Raw genomic sequence first — 20642 nt, 5'->3', positions numbered from 1 at the left:
TCGATTTTAGTGCAAAGTGCTCATAGTGTTGCTAAAGTAGTGATTAGGGTTTTGCTGGTTGGTTCAAGAGCACAAGAACGGCAACATCATCTACTTGGCATCGTATTTCTTCATTGATCCAAGTCACAGTTGCGTGGCTTACCAAAGTTAATCCAGAGTGCACCAAACCTTGGCATGAAGTTGTGGGCAGTGGTGCTACAGGCAAAGCTCGCCAATCTCGGGGAAACTACAGTCAGTGCGGCACCCTGTCTCCCTCAGCACTGGAGATTCGGGAGCAGCACTGTGTACCTTAGCTCCTGGAATCCGGGAGCAGCACCATGGAGAGCAGGCACCACAGCTCTGGGAGTCTGGCAACAACATCATAAGAGTGACGCAGTCCAGATCCAGGAATCTGGGAGCAGCATCATGGAGAGTGATGTACTCCAGATCCAGGAACTGTATCATGGAGAGGAAGGTACCCCTGCTCTGGGAATCTAGGAACAGCACCATGAAGCTGGATTCAGCCCAGTTCCTGGAATCTGGGAACGGCACCACAACGAGTGAGGCACTCCAGGTCCAGGAATCTGGGAGCAGCATCATGAAGACTGAGACACTCCAGCTCTGGGAATCTCGGTGCAGCGATCTTGTAAACAAAGATCAAGAGAAACTCTCAAATGTCAATCAAGTGGATCATCATCACTGCCTACTTCTCCACAACATAAATTAGCAGCTGGAGTGGATTAAGATCCAAACTTCAGTCTTGGGTAAATGCAGCAGTTCGCACAAGCCATGGGCATGATGAAATAAAGGAACTTTAGTGGTGTTCCACAGGGATCTGTTCTGGGACCCCTGCTCTTTGTGATTTTTATAAATGACTTGGATGAGGATGTGGAAGGGTGGATTAGTAAGTTTGCAGATGACACGAAGGTTGGTGGTGTAGTAGATAGTGTAGAAGGTTGCTGTAGGTTACAGCAGAACATTGATAGGATGCTGAGCTGGGCTGAGAAGTGGCAGATGGAGTTCAACCCAGAAAAGTGTGAATTGATACACTTTGGAAGATGGAATTTGAAGGCAGGATACAAGGTTAATGGCAGGACTCTTAGCAGTGTAGAGGAACAGAGGGATCTTGGGATCCACGTCCATAGATCCCTCAAAGTTGCTGTGCAGGTTGATAGGGCTGTTAAGAACGCATGTGATGTGTTGACCTTTATTAATTGGGGTATTGAGTTCAAGAGCTGCCAGGTAATGTTGCAGCTCTATAAAACTCTGGTTAGACCACACTTGGAGTATTGTGTTCAGTTCTGGATGCCTCATTATAGGAAGGATGCGGAAGCTTTAGAGAGGGTGCAGAGGAGATTTACCAGGATGCTGCCTGGATTGGAGAGCATGTCTTATGCGGATAGGTTGAGTGAGCAAGGGCTTTTCTCTTTTGAGAGAAGGAAGATGAGAGGTGACTTGATAGAGGTGTACAAGATGATAAGAGGCACAGATCGAGTGGACATTCAGAGACATTTTCCCCAGGGCAAAAATATCTAACATGAGAGGAGATAATTTTAAGGTGATTGGAGGAAGGTATAGGGGGGATATCAGAGGTAGGTTTTTAACGCAGAGAGTGGTGGGTGCGTGGAATGCACTGACAGCAGAAGTTGTTGGGGCAGATACATTAGGGACATTTAAGAGACTCTTAGATAGGCACATAAATGATAGAAAAATGGAAGGCTATGTGGGAGGGAAGGGTTAGATATGCTGTAACGTTCTATGTTCTGGATAGGATGCTTTCTCTGGTGTGCTGATTTAAAAAAAATTGGTGAGGGTCAAAGGGGACATGCCAAATTTCTGTAGCCTCCTGAGGAAGTAGAGGCGCTGGTGAGCTTTCTTGGTTGTGGCGTCTACGTAGGTGGACAAGACAGGCTATTGGTGATGTTCACTCCTTGGAACTTGAAGCTCTCAACCACGGCACTGTTGATGTAAACAGGAGTGTGTGCACTGCCCCCCTTCCTGAAGTCAATGACCAGCTCTTTTGTTTTGCTGAAACTGAGGGAAAGGTTGTCATCTTAACATCATGGCACTCGGCTCTCTATCTCCTTCCTATACTCCCATTCATTGTTATTTGAGATTTGGTGGTCACAATTGTGGCCTCGCAGGCAATCAGTCTGGTCAGGAGGGGATGGTAAACATTCCCCTGTACCAGGTACTCTGCTGTGGGTTGACCAACTTCATCACTGAAGAGTAGTGGGAAGGCCATTTCCTCACAGCAGACCTAATGCTCAAAGATGCTGTGCTAAGGCTCATCAATGTATCTGTTGGTCTCTGAGGAAAGAATGGCTGGTCACCTTCCAGCAGCTCCTGCTGCTGCTGGGATGTCCCGGCCATTTGTTCTGTGCAGAAACTTCAACGGCAAAAGAATGGCGAAAGGTTATAACTTTGTTCAATGTCTTCAACCCTGCAGGTAGAGTGCTGTGACTGTATATCTGATCTAAACCACATATGTCAGTCCAGCCAAAAATAAATATTCTTTTTGTGTTCAAAAGCTCACTGTTAAATATGGCAAAATCAAGCCCATGTCCTTTTCTGATCACTGCCTCCTGCCAAATGACTCACCTGCTGGAAGTCTGGTGAGTTAGCCGAGTGGTGTAGGCGTATTGGGGAACTCAACAGACTACCCAGGTTGGGCAAGCATAAAGCTCCTCTTTGTGAACAAGGCAAACATCAAGAGGTCCTTCATGCTCAAGAATGTTCAGAAAGCAAGAGTCCAAGTAAGGTAACTCCAGGAAAGGACATAAAATCAACATCTTCTCTGGTTGATGGAAGTGGATGTTGAGGAGGAGCTCTGAGGTAAGTGCAGTAACTCTGGTCATTGCTTCAGAATCCTCAAAGATTGGAGTCAGCTCTCTGAAATGGGATGAGACATGTTTGCACTTCTTCCAAAAGGTTTACAGAGGGAGATCTTGTGATCTGTACTCTTAAAGAAAAGAATAGATCAACAATGTCTTCACAGCCTGACACATTAAGGATCCTTCTAAGCTGGGTTATACAATGTAAAGGGCACAGAGCACACAGCCTCCCCAAATTTCTCAACCTCTGTCTCAGAGATTTTAGAGGAAACAAGCAGGAGAGTGTGGACAAACTGACGAGGTTGTCTATTTCTTTGAGGCAAGTAAAATTGCTGGAAGTGATAAATTGTTATTTGAGCTGTATGTCTGTGGGATGCAGTTGGCTCAGTCACACTGGAAGTGTTCAGTGCTATGCTTCCAGTTTGCATCATGTCAGAATCCAAGAGTAATGCCATTATTTTCTTCTTTATTGCTGCATTAATTTTAGTAAGACCTATTTCAATTTCTGTTTCATCAGGAGGTGTGGGTTACCATCCTTCTTATTTATCTACAATCATTTTTGATTTTCAATAATTAAAAACTTTTTGCAGTTTGCCCATCATATCCACATAGACTTTTTGAAATAGCAATCCAATTACTGAATATATCTTAGACTAAGTATGACTGAGCATCGAGAGTAAATGCAGAAACACTTCAACATACAGAGAAGTAGTACAACATATACTGTTGGAGAACAAGGTTGAACATGAAGTTCTGAAACAAGAAATGCTCCCTTAAGCGAATGTAATTTTTTTTAAGTTGCCATTTGTGTATTCTCTTGTATTGCTACCATTTCGTAGCTACCCTGATCTCAAATGGTATTAAAGCTACTGTTGTTTTTGTGGGCCGAATTGAAGAAAACCTTAATGACATGTAGCATAGTTGCTCTTGTGTGTCAGAGTAAAACAATTAAATAAAAGCATGGTCCAGATTGAAATTAGAACCATCTTATTGCAGCTTCAAGAAATGTGATTTTATTTGTGCACATTTGAAAATCTTGCCCTTTTTCATCTGGTTTTAGAATACCTTGTAATCTTGGTTTTGGTCAATCCGTTCTGAAACTGGCAAACCAAATTGGGTCAAATAATTGAGGGATAGGAAAGAAGATTTTTGTTAATACATTAGATGCATGTTTTTATTTTCTTCCTTTTAACATCCCAGCGCATGTTAACAATACAAAGTATGCATGAAATATCACATAAAACCTTAGAGGCAGAATTAGGCCATTTGCTCCCTTGTGCTTATTCTGCCATTCAGTAAGATCACCGCTGATCTTTTACCTCAGCACTTCTTTCCTTTCATTTCTCTAATATCCAAATGTATGTTCAACTATTGAATGTACTCACTGAAGGTGCCTCCACAGCTCTCTTGGCTAGAGAATTCCAAAGATTCCCCTCTGAGCCACTTTGGTATTGGTTTATTATTGTCACTTGTACAGAGGTACAGTGAAAAGCTTGTCTTATAAACCGATCATACAGGTCAATTCATTACACAGTGCAGTTACATTGAGTTAGTACAAAGTGCATTGATGTAGTACAGGTAAAAACAGTAACAGTACAGTGTCACAGCTACAGAGAGTGCAGTGCAATAAGGTGCAAGGTCACAACGTGGCGTGAGGTCATAGTCCATCTCATTGTATAAGGGAACCATTCAATAGTCTTATCACAGTGGGGTAGAAGCTGTCATTAAGTCTGGTGGTACGTGCCCTCAGGCACCTGTATCTTCTACCTGATGGAAGAGGAGAGAAGAGAGAATGTCCCAGGTGGGTGGGGTCTTTGATTATGCTGGCTGCTACACCGAGACAACGAGAGGTAAAGACAGAGACCAAGGAGGGGAGGCTGGTGTCCGTGATGCACTGGGCTGTGTCCACAACTCTCTGCAGCTTCTTGCGGTCCTGGGCAGAGCAGTTGCTGTACCAAGTCGTGATACATCCAGATAGGATGCTTTCTATGGTGCATCTATAAAAGTTGGTGAGAGTCAAAGGGGACAAACCAAATTTCTTTAGCCCCTCCTGAGGAAGTAGAGGCGCTGGTGAGCTTTCTTGGCTGTGGCATCTACATGATTTGACCAGGACAGGCTGTTGGTGATGTTCACTCCCAGGAACTTGAAGCTCTCAACCCTCTCGACCTCAGCACCATTGATGTAGCCAGGTGCATGTACACCGCCCCCTTTCCTGAAGTCAATAACCAGCTCTTTTGTTGACATTGAGGGAAAGGTTGTTGTCCTGACACCATTCTACTAAGCTCTCTATCTCCTTCCTGTCCTCCGATTTTCTCATCTGAATGGCCAAATCCTTAATTTCCTACTGTGACCCCCTGGTCCTGGACACCCCAAGCAGATGGAACACTCTCTCTGCATCTCCACTTTCAAGCCCTGTTACAGTTTTTTATATTTCAAGGAGGTGACCCTTCATCCTTCTGTTGGCCGAGTCTGCTTAATCTCTTCTCATCGGACCTAACACAACATCTTGGGAACCAATCTTGTAAACTATTGACCTCCATCCCTCCTCTACTGTAAGCATATCCTTTTGTTTGGATAACGGGCCTATACACGATATTCGAGACACAGTAGCACTATGGAACTTATTAATTGCAATAAGGTGTCATATACTCAAATTCTCTTGCAATACAGGCCAATACAATGTTGTCATCTTAATTGCTTGCTGAGCCTGCGTAATAACTTATTTGTGTTCAAGAATACCCAAGTCCCTCTTAACATGCACTCACCCCTAATTTTCTGTACATTATATTACCACGACTGTTTGAGGGTTTATATACAACTCCCACCAATGTTCTTTTTTCCCCGTTGCTGTTGCATAACTTGACCCAAACTGATTATACTGCTTGATTTTCCAAGCTAAGGTTCTTTATCTATACTACGCTTGTCACACCATTTATTATCGAGGCTATCCCTCCTTTTCCATTTTGCCTGGTATATGTTTAAATTAATCCTTTTTTTTTGCTAGTGTATATTCGGTATATTTGGTTCACTAACAAATAGCTGCTTTAGTTTTGTTTTTGTTATTAATCACATAGAGGAATTACATGAGTCTTCTCTGTAAACTGATTAGCGACAACTTATTAATATATTATTTTCCTGTTCAAGATGACACATGATAATTGATAAACCAACCGTATACTGGGTAATGAAATGAGTCCACTCCGTGGAGTCTGGTTGCTTCTGATACGATTTTTTTTGTGACCAACACTGTAGCTTTGCTAGTCACTGCTCATCAGAAACCTGTTTGTAACTCCGTGTGTGATGATTGGATGCTCTAATTAAATGTGGAGCAGTGAGGGGAAATGGGTGGAATGTGTTGAAAATAGAAACCTGTTAAAGGTGGTTTAAGATCTTTGTTGCTGCTGTGTCTTGAATTAGCTTCAACAAAAAGCAACTGAAGTTGTCAGTGTGAGATTTCTATTGAAGAAATCCCGTCTGATTATCACAATACCGGAAACGTTCACACAGAATAGGTGTATTTGATAATAATAATGGAACTACAACATTCACCCTTTAGAAATGTGCTTCATAATGTTTTGAAAATATTGGTTCTGGACAGCTCAAAGCAAAACAATGGTGCTACACAAGAAGTAGTTTCAAAACCTGAATAAGTAGAAGGTTCTGTGGACCATATGGTCAATAAGCAAAATATCAAGTGGCATTGGTAAGTATTTAAAATATTTTTGCCTCTACTTCAGAATATTTAAGAAAAAGTATGGGAGTATTATGTTCAGTATTAATTGCTTATGACTGTGAACAAAGATTAAAGCTGGAAAATTTGTATCAGTTAACTTCTAGAAAAATTTCAAAATTTTGACAGTTGGTTTCTTTGGTTTTATCTTCGCTTTGAAATGCAGACATTTGTTAAATGTGGAGAGATTGTGAAGTGTGGTCATTTGCATATAGAGCTAACTTCTAATTAAAGAACAGTAGCATAATTCAGCATGGCAGTTTATTTGTTCTTTCCCCTTCTGTTTATAATGTAATAGTTGTTTTTTAAAAATTGTTTTTCAGTTATTCCCACCTATTATCTCTGGTTCAGTCATTTAAAAACAAAATGTTATCACTACAAGAAATATACACTGTTTAAATATGAAAATGCATTTCATTTAGAAGCACAGGTAACTTGGTAAATTGGTTTATCGATTTATTATTGTCACATGTACCGAGGTACAGTGATAAACTTGTCTTGCATGCCATCCATACAGATCATTTCATCACATCAGTGCGTTGCGGTAGTACAAGGGCAAGCAATAACAAGCTGCAGAATAAAGTGTTACAGTCACAGAGAAAGTGCAGTGCAGGCAGACAATAAGGTGCAAGCCCATGAAGAGTTAGAATGTGAGGTCAAAAGTCCATCTTACCATACTAGGGGACCATTCAATAGTCTTATAACAGCAGAATAGAAGCTGTCCTTGAGCCTGGTGGTACGTGCTTTTAGGCTTTTGTATCTTCTGCCCTATGGTAGGGGGGAGAAGAGAGAATATTTGGGGTGGGTGTGGTCTCTGATTATATTGGCTGCTTTACCGAGGTAGCAAGAAGTGTAGACAGAGTCAATGAAAGGGAGTCTGATTTCTGTGACATACTGGACTGTGTCCACAATTCTCTGCAGAGTCTTGTGGTCTTGGGCAGAGCAAGTTGCCCTACCAAGCTGTGATGCATCTGAATAGGATGCTTTCTATGGTGCACCTATAGAAGTTGGTGAGGGTCAAACTATTTTAAGCTTAGGATTTTATAAATGATATTTGGCCTTTGTTTATTACTTGTACTAATTCATTTTACATGGGGTTTGTTATTTTGTCTGTTGTCAAATTTGATTCAAAGGCATCAGTGAATACACTGCATATGTTAATGTTGAAAGATTTCCACACAAGGATTAAATCACTGTCTTTAAGATATTTTGTTTTCCATTCTGTCACTCTACTGTCTGGATTTAACAGATGTCTAGGTAGATCTTATTAGTGATGATAAATTTGTTTAAAAGTATTAATAAGTATGAATGGTTTCTGCTTATTAAGAGCAGAAGATTGTCTAACTCGCAATCACTGTCAAATGATTCTGTTTTCATTCACTGTTGTTGTCTCTGTACCTAAGTAGAACAACACTGAGTTAATGCAGTGGCTGCTTGCGTAAGTGTAAAAGTGAGAATAATATGTTGATTGGCTTGTAGTGGTGATTCACAAATTAAACTGTTAACTTCGACTACTGGTCATGTCTGTCACTTAACAGTAACAATTGCTTTTATTTAGATTGGATCTATGATGTGTTTATTCATTACTTAGCTTGTAAATGTAAAAGAAATACACATTGATTTAAGAACCTATTTTTTTCAGAATACAGCAGATTTGAAGCCAAAATCCATGACCTACGGGAGCAGATGATGAACAGCAGTATCAGCTCGGGATCAGGGTCACTGCGCACCAGCCAGAAGCGGTCCCTCTATGTCAGGTAAAAACAAAACAATGGCAATCTAATACTCCTTTGTTGAACAGCAGGCCTTTGTATTTTGTGTTCTTCGTGCTACAAATTACTTCATGCTGCTGCACAGTTCCCAAATGTCTTTAATCCTCTGTGCATTGAGTATTTTGGATAATTTGACATTTACAGATGTCATACACGTTAAAGTAAGAATCTGCCTCAAATTGATTCATTATTTATTCATGTGATCTTTCTAGTTTTCAATTTCTTTTAATGGTGCCTCATTGATGATGAATTTTCATTTTACCCTGTGAAATTTTATAGCCTTTGTACAAATGTTTCAGAAAAAGGTTTATTCATAATCATTGACTTATTAAGTATACTGTTAGTATCGAGTTGAATATTAGAATAGATGTAGTATTGAAAGTCCCAATTGATCAGCTTCTGATTTGAAGAAAAAAATGTAATAGATTGTAACAGCTGCCGTGGTGGCTTTAAATTTAAAGCTCCTGATACTTTATTTACTGTCACATTTCCCAAGTTGAGCACCTCTGGGCAAATCCCTTTCATTAGCATTTTCACTGTTTACCTGCAACCAGTTTAATATTTTCCTACACCCCTTAATTAAAACTTCCACTGGTTATTTAGTTATGCGCAACCATTTGCATTATACATTTATTATTATAATACATTAAATTATGTTATTATAACATCTGTTATATTTGCATATTGTTGCCCACCTGTGAATAATTTTCACAGAAAACCATGATTTCCAGCAGGAACATGTCAGTTGTACTGCACAGGTCCATTCCTTTTTAAGAAGTTAATAAGGATACTTACATAACATGTCTATTTTTATTTCCTTCATCCAAGATGCTTATTTAAAATACATCAGGTTTACAGATATATAATTGCTCTACAGAGCAAGATAGCAAGAGGTTCGGCAAAATAAGGAATTTTGTTAATGTGAAAAGAAGCAAAGCGAATGTTTAAAACAGAAATATTGTCTGAACAACTTTTCCAGAATGAATGATCATTAACCTGAAACATGACCTGTGTTCCTCTGTCCACAGATGCTGCCTAACCTGCTGAGTATTTCCAACATATTCTGATTCTATTTCAGATTTCCAGCATGGGCAATTTTGTGAGTTTTCAAATGCTGAAGAACTCCCATGCTTTAATTCAAATAGTGCTGTAGAATCTTATGCATTCACCAAAGAAGGGTATGGAGATTCAAATCTACTAGGTACCATTCCTTGGCTAATCGGTGAGCAAGTAAATTGATGTCAGGCTTCCCACCTCCAATTTTTTTCTCTTCCCATGTTAGGAACATAATAATAGCTTCTTGCACGTTTCAGTGCAATCCTTACTAATCTGTGTCCTAATTTCCTAGGTGCCTCTCTTTTCCCTTTATCATTTAAATATGAGAAGGAACAATTTTTGGTAGCAAATAACCGAGCATCAATTCCCATTTCTGGAAGAATTCTATATTTCTACCTCGCACAATTGAGGTGTTTTTCCTAGCTTCTCTCTCGAAAAACATCTTCCCATTAATAAGCTATGTTCCCTAGCGTGAAACTTTTCAACCAGTAGAAATATTTCCGTCTACCCTAACAGCTCTTCTTAACATACATGCAAACAAATTGGGAGCAGAAGATGACCATGGCCCCTTGAGTCTGGTCTGCCATTCAGTAAGATCATATTTTTCAAGAGAGGAACTTCAAAAATATTCTGTGATCTTGCCTCATATAACTTGACCAGTTATCATTTTGGTAAATGAAAATAAAAAAAGAACTGCTGATGCTAGAAATCTGAATTTAAAATTGAAAATACTCGGCAGGTAAGGCAGAATCTGTGCAGAGTAGAAATGAGGTTGATGACTTATTTAGAACTGGACACTTGTTAAGTCAACATGTTTAAAGTTGCAGAGAAGAGGAAGGGATGAGAAGAAAAAATGGGTATGTCTCTGATAGAATGTCGCTGGAGAGAGTCTGAATAAGGACTGGTGGTTGTCAGATGGGGCTGGCTTCGAGAGGGTGGTGAAGGTTGTTAAACTACCTCTGTAAGATGAGAATAGAGGGAAAATAAAAATAGGAGGCAGGGAAAAAAGCAATGGATGCAATCTGAAGAAGCCAAGTTATGATACAAGATGGAATGGTGGAGGTTTGAAATCCATTTTAAATCCTGATGTAAAAATGGGAAGATGAGGTCCAATTCACAAGCTTATTTTTGGACTTCATTGCAGTAGTGAAGAAGCCCAAGGTTAGAGGGAGAAGTGCAATGGAGAATTATAATTATCTTATTCTTTATTATGAAAGCTATTTCTCTCACCCCTTCAATCCTGTTTTCTACTTTGTTCATCACGCCTTTTTTAACAAGAAAAGTGTCCTGGTCTTTCGAACCCCTGCAGATGTATCATTAGAATGGGCTTTAATTCAGCTTCTTTCTTTGTGAGTGCCTCTTAGATTTATATTGCTGTCGACTGCAATATTTTTTTTAGTTTGCCCAAATGCTGACTTAGTCAGTAATGGCCCTTAAGTGCTCTCTCCCATCTAACCAAGATTACTTCCCTGGAACTTACTGCTATTAAGCTTAACTTTTTCCAAAATTCTCCTACTACCTCATTTGTTGCTTTAAAGCCATATGCACTGCCTTGAGTTTCACTGTTGTGAAGCAAGTTCTATTCTTCCTCCTTTGTATTTTCCCTAATATGCATGTGAAATATAACTTCATCACTGAAGAAGTTTACAAATTCCTGATTCTTCCAGAGAGAAAAAAAACTACCAAACCTCAGAAGACAAGACCAATAAAACAGTGCTTATTAGATGTTCAAAAACCTGTAAAATGTACGAGGAAGGAAAGACTAAAGGGAGCAGAGTTTTTAAAATGTAGGGAAGAGTCACCAAATCAGGAGCTGAGGCAATTTTGCCCTGTTGTGCTGTTGCTTCTTCTGAACTAAGATAAATGAGTTCCTTTCATCTGATACTTTTACATCATTTTGCTTTAATATATCCTGCAAGATTTAGTAATAACATCCAAGATAAAGTGAAGCTAATTTATAATAAATGGATTTGAAAGATGAAGTATGGGAATGAAGAAGTGACTGTTTCTTCACAGATACTAGGTCCAAGCAGTGTTGAATTGAGTTGGAAAAGCAGAAATGTATACAGTATATTCATGAATTAATTGGAGAACATTAAACTTCTTGTATCAGCAAACAATGGATTTTAATTTCCTGATTTTTTTTTTTCCCCTGTTTGAGGAATATTAGCTGGAAGTTGCAAGGGTTGAAACAATGAATCATCATATAACATATCAAATAATAAGGCTGCTGAAGCTTGCCAGTGTTAATGACTATAATCTTTGCTCATGTTAATTGGTTCTCTCAGTACCATGTGCATTTTATCTCGAAAATGAAATGAGAAGTGCTGTAATATGAGATGAAGGAGAACTCTAATAAAAAAAATGAAAATTCAGGAATGGGAACTGAATGTAGAAAGATAAAATATTGTAAGGTTTATGTGTTGCAGAGAAAAAAGAGCAGATATGGGAGAAAGTAAACAGGAATCATAAATTATTTAAATGAACCATTTGGTTGGTTATTTAACTCATTGGCTATATTTGGTGTATCAGTTTCATTTTTATTTACATTTTTATTAAGCGACCTGTTTATCTTTGCCTTCCATTTTGCTGGATTACACATGAAATAATAGCTTAGAATTTCGAGCTTGGATTTCCCACTCTCCTACCCACTAGGCCCACACTTGTTTTGATTAAGTCTTTGAATGACAACCTCATTTATTGAGCAAACTGATGTGATGGGGAAGGCGGTGGGGAATGATCCTGTACAAGCAAGCTTTCCAGTTGTAAATAGCATCGCATGAAAAGGTCCTAATATGCCCCATCCAGGAAAAAAAACTTTGACAAACCTGCCTCCAGACAAAAATGCTAAACATGAGCATTAATATATTTAAATCATTTACTTAAAATATGTAAACCACCTGAAAATGACTCTCGCAGCCATTTCCCTCGCTCGCAGCAGGCATATTTCCCAATGTAACAATTAGGAAATGCATGAAATTGTCACTCACCAACTGAATTTTTTGAGGAGTCAAACATTGGAGCATCATGGAAAAATCATCAGTGAGCACCTCCCACACTTTGGGACCCTTGCCTTCTGATACCAATAAAAGGAAATGACGGCTGTTCCCCATGGAATTACTCAGCAAAATTCAGGTCTTTATAAACTGTTTCCCTTCACAGATCCTGCTTGAGTTTCCTTTCCAGCATTTTGTCTTTTACCAAAGTACCTGAAATATTTATTATGGGTGAAGTATTTTCTCCATAATAATAATACTATAATCCCTTTTTTGAAAAGGAAAGCCATGTGAATAATCCAAAAGAGGTCTTTGAAATGTTGAAAGATTTTGATGGAGCAGGGTCAGAGCACTTCCACTTCTAATTGCTGTGCCAATGGGCCACTTCTGGTTCTTTTCCCAATCACCTTCATTCTATATGCCCTGCCTTTTGACCCCTGCACTGATGGGAACAGTTTCTCTTGATCTACTGTGCTCATACACTTTTTGATTTTAAACACTTCTAGCAGGTATTTTTGCAACCTTCTCTGGACAACAACCCCAGCCTCTTCAGTTAATTGACATAATTCAAGTCCCTCATCCCTGGAATCATATTGATAAATTTTTTGCACCCTCTCAAAAGATCTTAAACTGAAGTGCCCAAAACTGGGTCCACTTCTCCAGTTTCAGGGCAAGCCAAACTGGACACCGCTGTAAAGTATTCTCAATAAAAATCCATAGGGAGTTAGAAGGATACGTCTTGGAATGGAGAGGACACTGTCATGTGAATTGGTTGAGGCAAATAGTATTGAGAGAAATGAGGGAGAAGGTAATAGAGGGTAATAATTAGGCAAAGAAGGAGGCAGAGCAGAGTCCAAGTGGAATTATTTGATAAACAAGAGCTATTTGTGGTAAATGGCCTATTTCAGTGCTGGTAATGGATTGTAATATTAATTCTGTGTAACCCTTTCTTGTTTTTATTTAATTTAGAGCTTTGTTTGATTACGACAAGACCAAAGACAGTGGTCTCCCAAGCCAAGGCCTTAATTTCAGTTTTGGCGATATCCTTCATGTGATCAATGCATCAGATGATGAGTGGTGGCAGGCTCGACAGGTAACACTGGATGGTGAGAGTGAGGAAATCGGAGTGATCCCAAGCAAACGAAGGTGATGACCTTTTCTAAACTTACAATTAGATTTTTTTTAAAATGCAAGAAGCAGTTAAAACTCTTCAAACTTGAACACTTCTCCATTTCAAATTATTTGCTTTTGACAAAATTAATGAAGAAGAAATACTGTTTATTTCCCATTTTGATTATAGGGATGTCAGTTTTATTACTAAGTATACAAGTTTTTAAAGAGTGTTTTGGTCTTTAGTCATGAAAAGATGCACTGGTTTTTAGTTTCTACTAATAGGCTGTACGTAAGGGAGATGAAATATGACATTTCAGTCTGGTGCTTTATCAGCTTAAGTTCAATTTTGCACCCATTTTAATATTTATCATTATTCTATCTTGTAGAACATATAGCTCATATATGTTCATAAGTGGTGAAAATATTATTCCTGAAATTGCAGTTAACCATGGTAATACAATCTGGGCATGAGTGGATTATACTGAAGAATTTGTTTTGAAATTCACTTTGAAATGTGATTATGGTAAATGTTTGGGATCACTTGATAATAAAAGGAGGCCTTTGTGACCATTTCATTATACCTTGGGTTCCCTTCAAATTGTTAAAGAAAGTGAGCTTTTATCTGAATACCCAGTTTGAGTTGGTTTCACTTGCCAAATGATGACACTGATTGTTTCTGAGGGGCTGTATAAAGTTGCAGTTAGAAAAGTAGTCCAACATCTCTGATGTGCAATGAGGCAAATTCACATTTTCCCATATCATGAAGATACAAATATAGTTTTCTTCACATTTACGGAGATAAGTAGCCAACAGGGACTGCTCCAGTGCACCTTCTAGCATCCAATCAAATAATGACAGTGATGTGAAAGTAAAAGCTCATTGATTTTGTTTAACTTAAAATGGACAGTATGTGTTAATTATAGTGAATTAGATTTGTACAGCTTGAGAATACGCTTAAAGCAAGAAAGCTTCTTGTATAGTCGTCACCCTTTACCTATTTCTGACTTGCATCTCGAGCTGCAATATGGTAATTGTAAGGAGCTATTAAAACACTGGAAATCTAAAAAAAATATAGTTTTCAAATACACAGATGCTCTAATATCTAACCAGTTAGCATTTTAGATGAAAATATTTATGAGAATTGAACAGATGTGAGTGCTTCTGAAACTATATGGATATGCGGATATTCATTGATTCATGTCAGTGAAATTGTATGATTCAACAAAAGGAGAAATTGTAGAGAGTTCATGATTTTATTTAGATTTTAAAGGAATGCAAGTTTTCTTCATACTTTAGACAAGGGGGAGCCATTTTCCCCTCATTTATCCAGTTGTAGCCCCATTTCTTCAGTGTTAGTTGAAAGCAACAGATTTGTGCATTTACCCATTGTTTAATTAGTAACTTGTCAATGAAATCAGCTATTTTATTGTACATGCAATGTACAATAATTTTATTACTATTTGTGAAATATTGTAAAATATAGACTATACACAAGTAACTCAATTGGCTTTTATTCTTGGGAGTGGTCAGTTACTTGTTTGCTCTTTCCTGATTTATAATTGAGTTAAAACCTGTTTGCAAGTACAAATTCAATTTGGTTAATTTAGTTGGTACACTGTGTATCAGCAGTTACTTGGCAGAGTAATGATTGGAGGAACTTGATAGAACAGTGTATTAAATGTATTTTTAGCCGCATGTTCAGCCCCATTATCAGAAGACCATCCTGTTGGTCTGCAGCTGGCCTTGGCCAGGGTTGCCATTCATTAGTCCAGGCAGCAGACCATCAAGGGGTCCAAGCGAGCCAACCACCTGCCCCTCTACAGTACTTACCCGGGTGTCAGTGGAGAGGTAGCGCACGGTTCACTGGGGGCCTTCTGGGACTTGTGGGCACTGCAGTGGCTGGAGTGCATCCTGGACACAGAGGATTACATTTTAATCAAAAATTGCTGTAAGCATTATAAGTCAGTAAGTGTTATTTCAACAAAAAACTGTAGGGACTCTCTAGGGAAGGGCTCTCCTGCTGTTGCACGTATTAGTTATAATTTGTGTTAAAACCCCATGAACTATTTGCTCTAAGTTTGTAATTTGGTGGCCAGTGTGCTATTTTTCAGTAAAGGAATGGCATTATTTGTCATGCGAACGTTGAATATTTTGTATTTTTAGAATTTTTTTATGAATTAAGTATATATTGGAAATATAAAAAATGGAGGGCTTTGAATGGCAGCTTCTGTCCCCTCAACAGTATGTTTATTGATACGCATGGAAGTTTTGGAATAGAGAACTTGATCTTCAATCAAATTTCAGTCCTAGAATCAGTTGTAATTGGGATCAGGTTGGGGAACATCTGTTTGTATTACTATTCTCTGCTCCCATCCTTCCAATTGTATGTATTATAGGAAGCAAAACTATCACAGTGAAAAAGACTGCTGCTACTGCAAGTAAGCTTTGTTCACCTAAATTTTGCAAGTATAACAAGGTCCTATTCAAATATGAAATTTTTGCAACAGAATGAAGCCAGACAAAATTATATCATGTGTTATTCAAACACAGTAGGGGTATGGGGCAGAAATTGCAAATGTTTTACCCTACTATCTTCATGTGAGTTTTGACATTGCATTCTTGGAATGCCCAGTGTTTCAGAGGCTGATTTGAATGTTCGGCCTTCTGGCCCCAGCCGGAAAATTTTGAGAATGCAGAATAAGCAAAAAAAAATGCATTTGTCATTACTTCATATTATCCTTTACCATCTGCCTGTGATCTGTTAATTTTAGTCCGAACTTAGCATCAGATTGAATGAATGGAATATGTAATGTCTTTTGAGAATAATATTGATGAGACTATTAATTTCCCAAAACCAATTATAAATCTGTGTCAAAATCCAGTAAAAGCAAACATCCTCCTTACTGATGTTGAGTAGAATGTGAAACACCACATCTCGTATTCATAAAAAGGTTTTACTGTGTAAGTATTCAGATTATAACAGTCAAATTTTGCCTGTGTGCCAAATAAAAAGTTGAAATTGTTTTAATTATAATTGGACAATTGGGATTGAAATTGTGAAGTTGTGCTTAAATCTTTCAGGAATGAATAACATTTTCCTTTAGTCTCCATACATTTTGGAAACCAATTATTTTCCCATTTTGTCCAAAAGCACTGTTCAAGTAGTTGGGACATATAATAGACAAAAATATTTTAAGGTCAGATATTCTTCATAGTTGTTAGCCTTGGTTCATTGGTAGCACTCTGAGCCAGACAACCTTTAGTTCAACCTCAACTTCCATTGAAATATGTAACATTGACTATGCTGAAGTGCAGTTGTGTGGGAGTGCTGCACAGCATGATTGCTGCATTATGTTAAGCTGAAGTCTTTAAGCCTTGCCATTTGAACCTTAAAGATCCCAGGGCATTATTAGAAGTAGTGTGGTACATTCTCAGTGTACTGGTTAATAGTTCTCTCTAAACTGACATGGCCAAACTAGGGTATTATAATACTGTCCTGCCGGGCCTTCATCTTCCACTCTACCTATATCTTATTTAGTCCAAGATACTGCAGCCTATTTCTTACCTAATCTGTCATAAGTCCTACATATCTATAATCCCTGTGTAACCAACTTGCATTGGCTCCCTGTTAAATAAAACCTTAATTTTCAAAATTTTTTTCCATGGGTTCACTCCTTCCATATTTCTGTAACAATCACCTTGGTGCAGTCTTCTCGGGTCGCCACATTGTCCCAACCTGACCTCTGTGTGCTTCATCACCAACTTTCCACCCCTCACTTCTCACTGTCCTACCAAAGGTCAGCTTTGCCTTCATGAATCATATTTAATTTGGTCACAAATTTTGTCTGACTACACTCTTGTGGGGCATATTCCTATGTGTATAGATGTATAACTGCAAGTTCTATGTGGGGCTTTGTCAACAACACGTTGTAACCATAAGTGGTTCTGTAGTCTTTTTTAAATAAAACTCTGGTCACTTTAACTTTTACCCACTACTGGCACTATACTCTTGGCCTTGTAAGTTAGCATTTGTCTGAGTAGTCAGCATAACTAAAAATGCCCCCCACTACTTCGTGTGAATGAGAGTTCTCCCTTTTTGGCATCAGCCTTCAGAAAGCATGAAGCCTCTCAACACTGCTGACAATGTTTTGGCATCTCTTGTAGGATCATAGAGTCGTACAGCAGGGAAACAGGCTCTTCGGCCCAACTCATCCATGCCGACTGTGTTGCCCAGTGAGCTAGTCCCCTCTGCCTGCATTTGGCCCATAGCCCTCTAAACTTCTATCCATGTACTTATCTAGAGGCACTGAAAATTCTACAGGTGCTGGAATCTGGAGCAATACACAAAAAGTACTGGAGGAACTCAGCAGGTCAGGCAGCATCTATGGAGGGAAATAAACAGTCGATGTTTCGGGTTGGGACCTTTCATCAGGACATCTTATCTAGATGTCTTTTAAATGTTGCTAATGTGCCCACTGCAACCACTATTTCTGGCAGCTCATTCCCAATACACACCACCCTTTGGGTGAAGAAGCTGCCCCTGATGTCCCTTTTAAATTTCTCGCCTCTGATCTTAAACCTATACCCTCTTGTTTTTGGCACCCCCTCCCTGGGAAAAAGACTATGTGCTTTCACCGTCAATGCCCCTCATGATCTTGTATACCTCTATCAGGTCACACCTCGATCTCCTACGTTCCAGGGAATAAAGTCCTAGTCTATGCAACCTCTCCTTGTAACTCAGGCCCCTAAGTCCAGGCAACATCCCGGTAAATCTTTTCTGCCCTCTTTCTAGTTTAATAACATCTTTCCTGTAATTGGGTGACCAAAACTGGACACAATATTCCAAATGCGGCCTCAACCAATAGCCTGTCCTGGTCCAACCATGTAGACACCATGGCCAAGAAAGCTCACCAGCACCTCTACATCTTCAGGAGGCTAAAGAAATTTGGCATGTCCCCTTTGACACTCCCCAACTTTTATCGATGCACCACAGAAAGAATCCTATCTGGATGCATCACAGCTTGGTTTGGCAACTGCTCTGTCCAGGACTGCAAGAAGCTGCAAAGAGTTGTGGACACAGCCCAGCACATCACGGAAACCATCCTTCCATCCATGGACTCTGTCTATACCTCTTGTTGCCTTGGTGAAGCAGCCAGCATAATCAAAGACACCACCCACCCGGGTCATTCTCTCTTCTCCCCTCTCCCATCAGGCAGAAGATACAGGAGCCTGAGGGCACATACCACTAGGCTCAAGGACAGCTTCTATCCTGCAGTTATAAGACTATTAAGTGGTTTCCTAATATGGTAAGATGGTCTCTTGACCTCACAATCTACCTTGTTATGACCTTGCACATTATTGTCTACCTGCAATGCACTTCCTCTGTAACTGTGACACCTTACTCTGTATTCTGTTATGGTTTTTACCCTGTACCGCCTCAATGCACTGTGTAATGAATTGATCTGTACAAACGGTATGCAAGGCAAGTTTTTTGCTGTACCTCGGTACAAGTGACAATAATAAACCAATACCAACATTTTATATTACTGCATCATAACTTCTCAAGTCCTAAACTCAGTTCCCTGATTGATGAAGGCCAGCATGTCAAACGCCACCTTCACCACCCCATCTACCTTTTGACACCGCTTTCAGCGAACTATGTACATGCACTCCTAGGTCCCTCTGTTCCATAACACTCCCCAGGGCCCTACCATTCACTGTGCAAGTCCTACTCTGGTTTGATCTCCCAAAATGCAGTACCACACATTTATATGGATTGAAAGCCATTTGCCAATCCTCAGCCACATACCAAGCTGATCAAGATCCCCCTGTAATTTTGCATAACGTTCTGCACTATCTATAACACCACATATTTTGGCATCATCTGCACACTTACTAACCATGCCTTGTACATTCATATCCAAATCGTTTATATAAATTACAAATGACAAAGGTCCCAGCGCTGACTCCTGTGGCACACCACTAGACACGGGCCTCCAGTATGATAAATAACCCTTGACCATCACCTTCTACTTCCTGTCACTAAGCTAGTTATGAATCTAATCTGCTACCTTCCCCTAGATCCCATGCAATCTAATCTTCCAGACTAGCCTGCCATGAGGAACCTTTTCAAAGGCCTTGCTAAAGTCCACATGGACAACATCCACTGCCCTATCCTCATCTTACCCTCTTAGTTACCTCCTTGAAGAACTCCAAAAGATTTGTCAGACACGACTTCCCACGTACAAAGCCGTGCTCACTGTCTCGAATCAAACCCTGTCTTTCCAAATGTTGGGAGATCCTGTCCCTCAGAATCCCCTCCAGCAATTTACCCACTACCAGTGTCAGACTCACTGGCCTGCAGTTCCCTGGCTTGTTTTTGCTACCTTTTCTAAACAATGGTACCACACATTAGCCGCTCTCCAGTTCTCCAGAACCTCACCTGTGGCCAGAGATGAAGCAACTATCCCTGCAAGGGCCTCTGCAATTTCTTCTCTAACTTCCCACAAGGTCCGAGAATGCACCAGGTTAGGCCCTAGGGATTCATTCACCTTAATGCACTTTAAGGTCTCCAGTAAGTATTTCCTCCCTGATAATTCGTATGTGGTCCAAGACAACGTTACTCATTTCCCCCATTTTCTTAGGTTCCATTGTTTTCTCCACAGTAAAAACTGAAGAGAAATATTCATTAAAAATCTCACTCATTTCCTTTGATTCCACACACAGATGGCCATGCTAATCTTTAGGGGGAGCTATTCTCTCCCTAGCCACCCTTTTACTTTTAATATACTTATAGAATCTCTTGGGATTTTGCTTCATCTTGTCTGCCAGATCTTTCTTGTATCCTCTTTCAGTCCTCCTAACTTCACAAGATCACAAGACAAGGGAGCAGAAGTAGGCCATTCGGCCCATCGAGTCTGCTCCAAAGAAAAGGGGAAAAAAAGAAAAAGAATGAGAAATGGTGGGGGGGTGGGGCAATGAAAAAAAAACTATTCTAACCCCAATTTCCAGCCTTATCCCCATATCCCTTGATTCCTTGACTAATTAGATATCTATCTCCTCCTTAAACGCCTCCAGTGATCTAGCCTCCACTGCTGTACGTGGCAAGGAATTCCATAAGTTCACTACCCTCTGGCTAAAGAAATTTCTCCTCATCTCTGTT

At 39.6% G+C, this 20642-nt stretch overlaps 1 protein-coding gene across 15 annotated transcripts in view; it reads left to right on the top strand.

Annotated features, from left to right (window-relative positions):
• LOC127571818 (disks large homolog 1-like) overlaps positions 1-20642 on the top strand; it is a 339770-nt gene that overhangs the window by 282875 nt on the left and 36253 nt on the right. For all 15 annotated transcript variants that reach the window (XM_052018549.1, XM_052018544.1, XM_052018548.1 and 12 more), the window contains 2 exons: positions 8186-8300; positions 13337-13513. In XM_052018549.1, the coding sequence (XP_051874509.1) occupies positions 8186-8300; positions 13337-13513 (292 nt within the window). The remainder of the gene's footprint in view (positions 1-8185; positions 8301-13336; positions 13514-20642) is intronic.

This window comes from Pristis pectinata, chromosome 6 (genome assembly GCF_009764475.1).
Source record: "Pristis pectinata isolate sPriPec2 chromosome 6, sPriPec2.1.pri, whole genome shotgun sequence".
Lineage (NCBI taxonomy): Eukaryota > Metazoa > Chordata > Chondrichthyes > Rhinopristiformes > Pristidae > Pristis > Pristis pectinata.
This window is presented reverse-complemented; position numbering and strand designations above follow the sequence as displayed.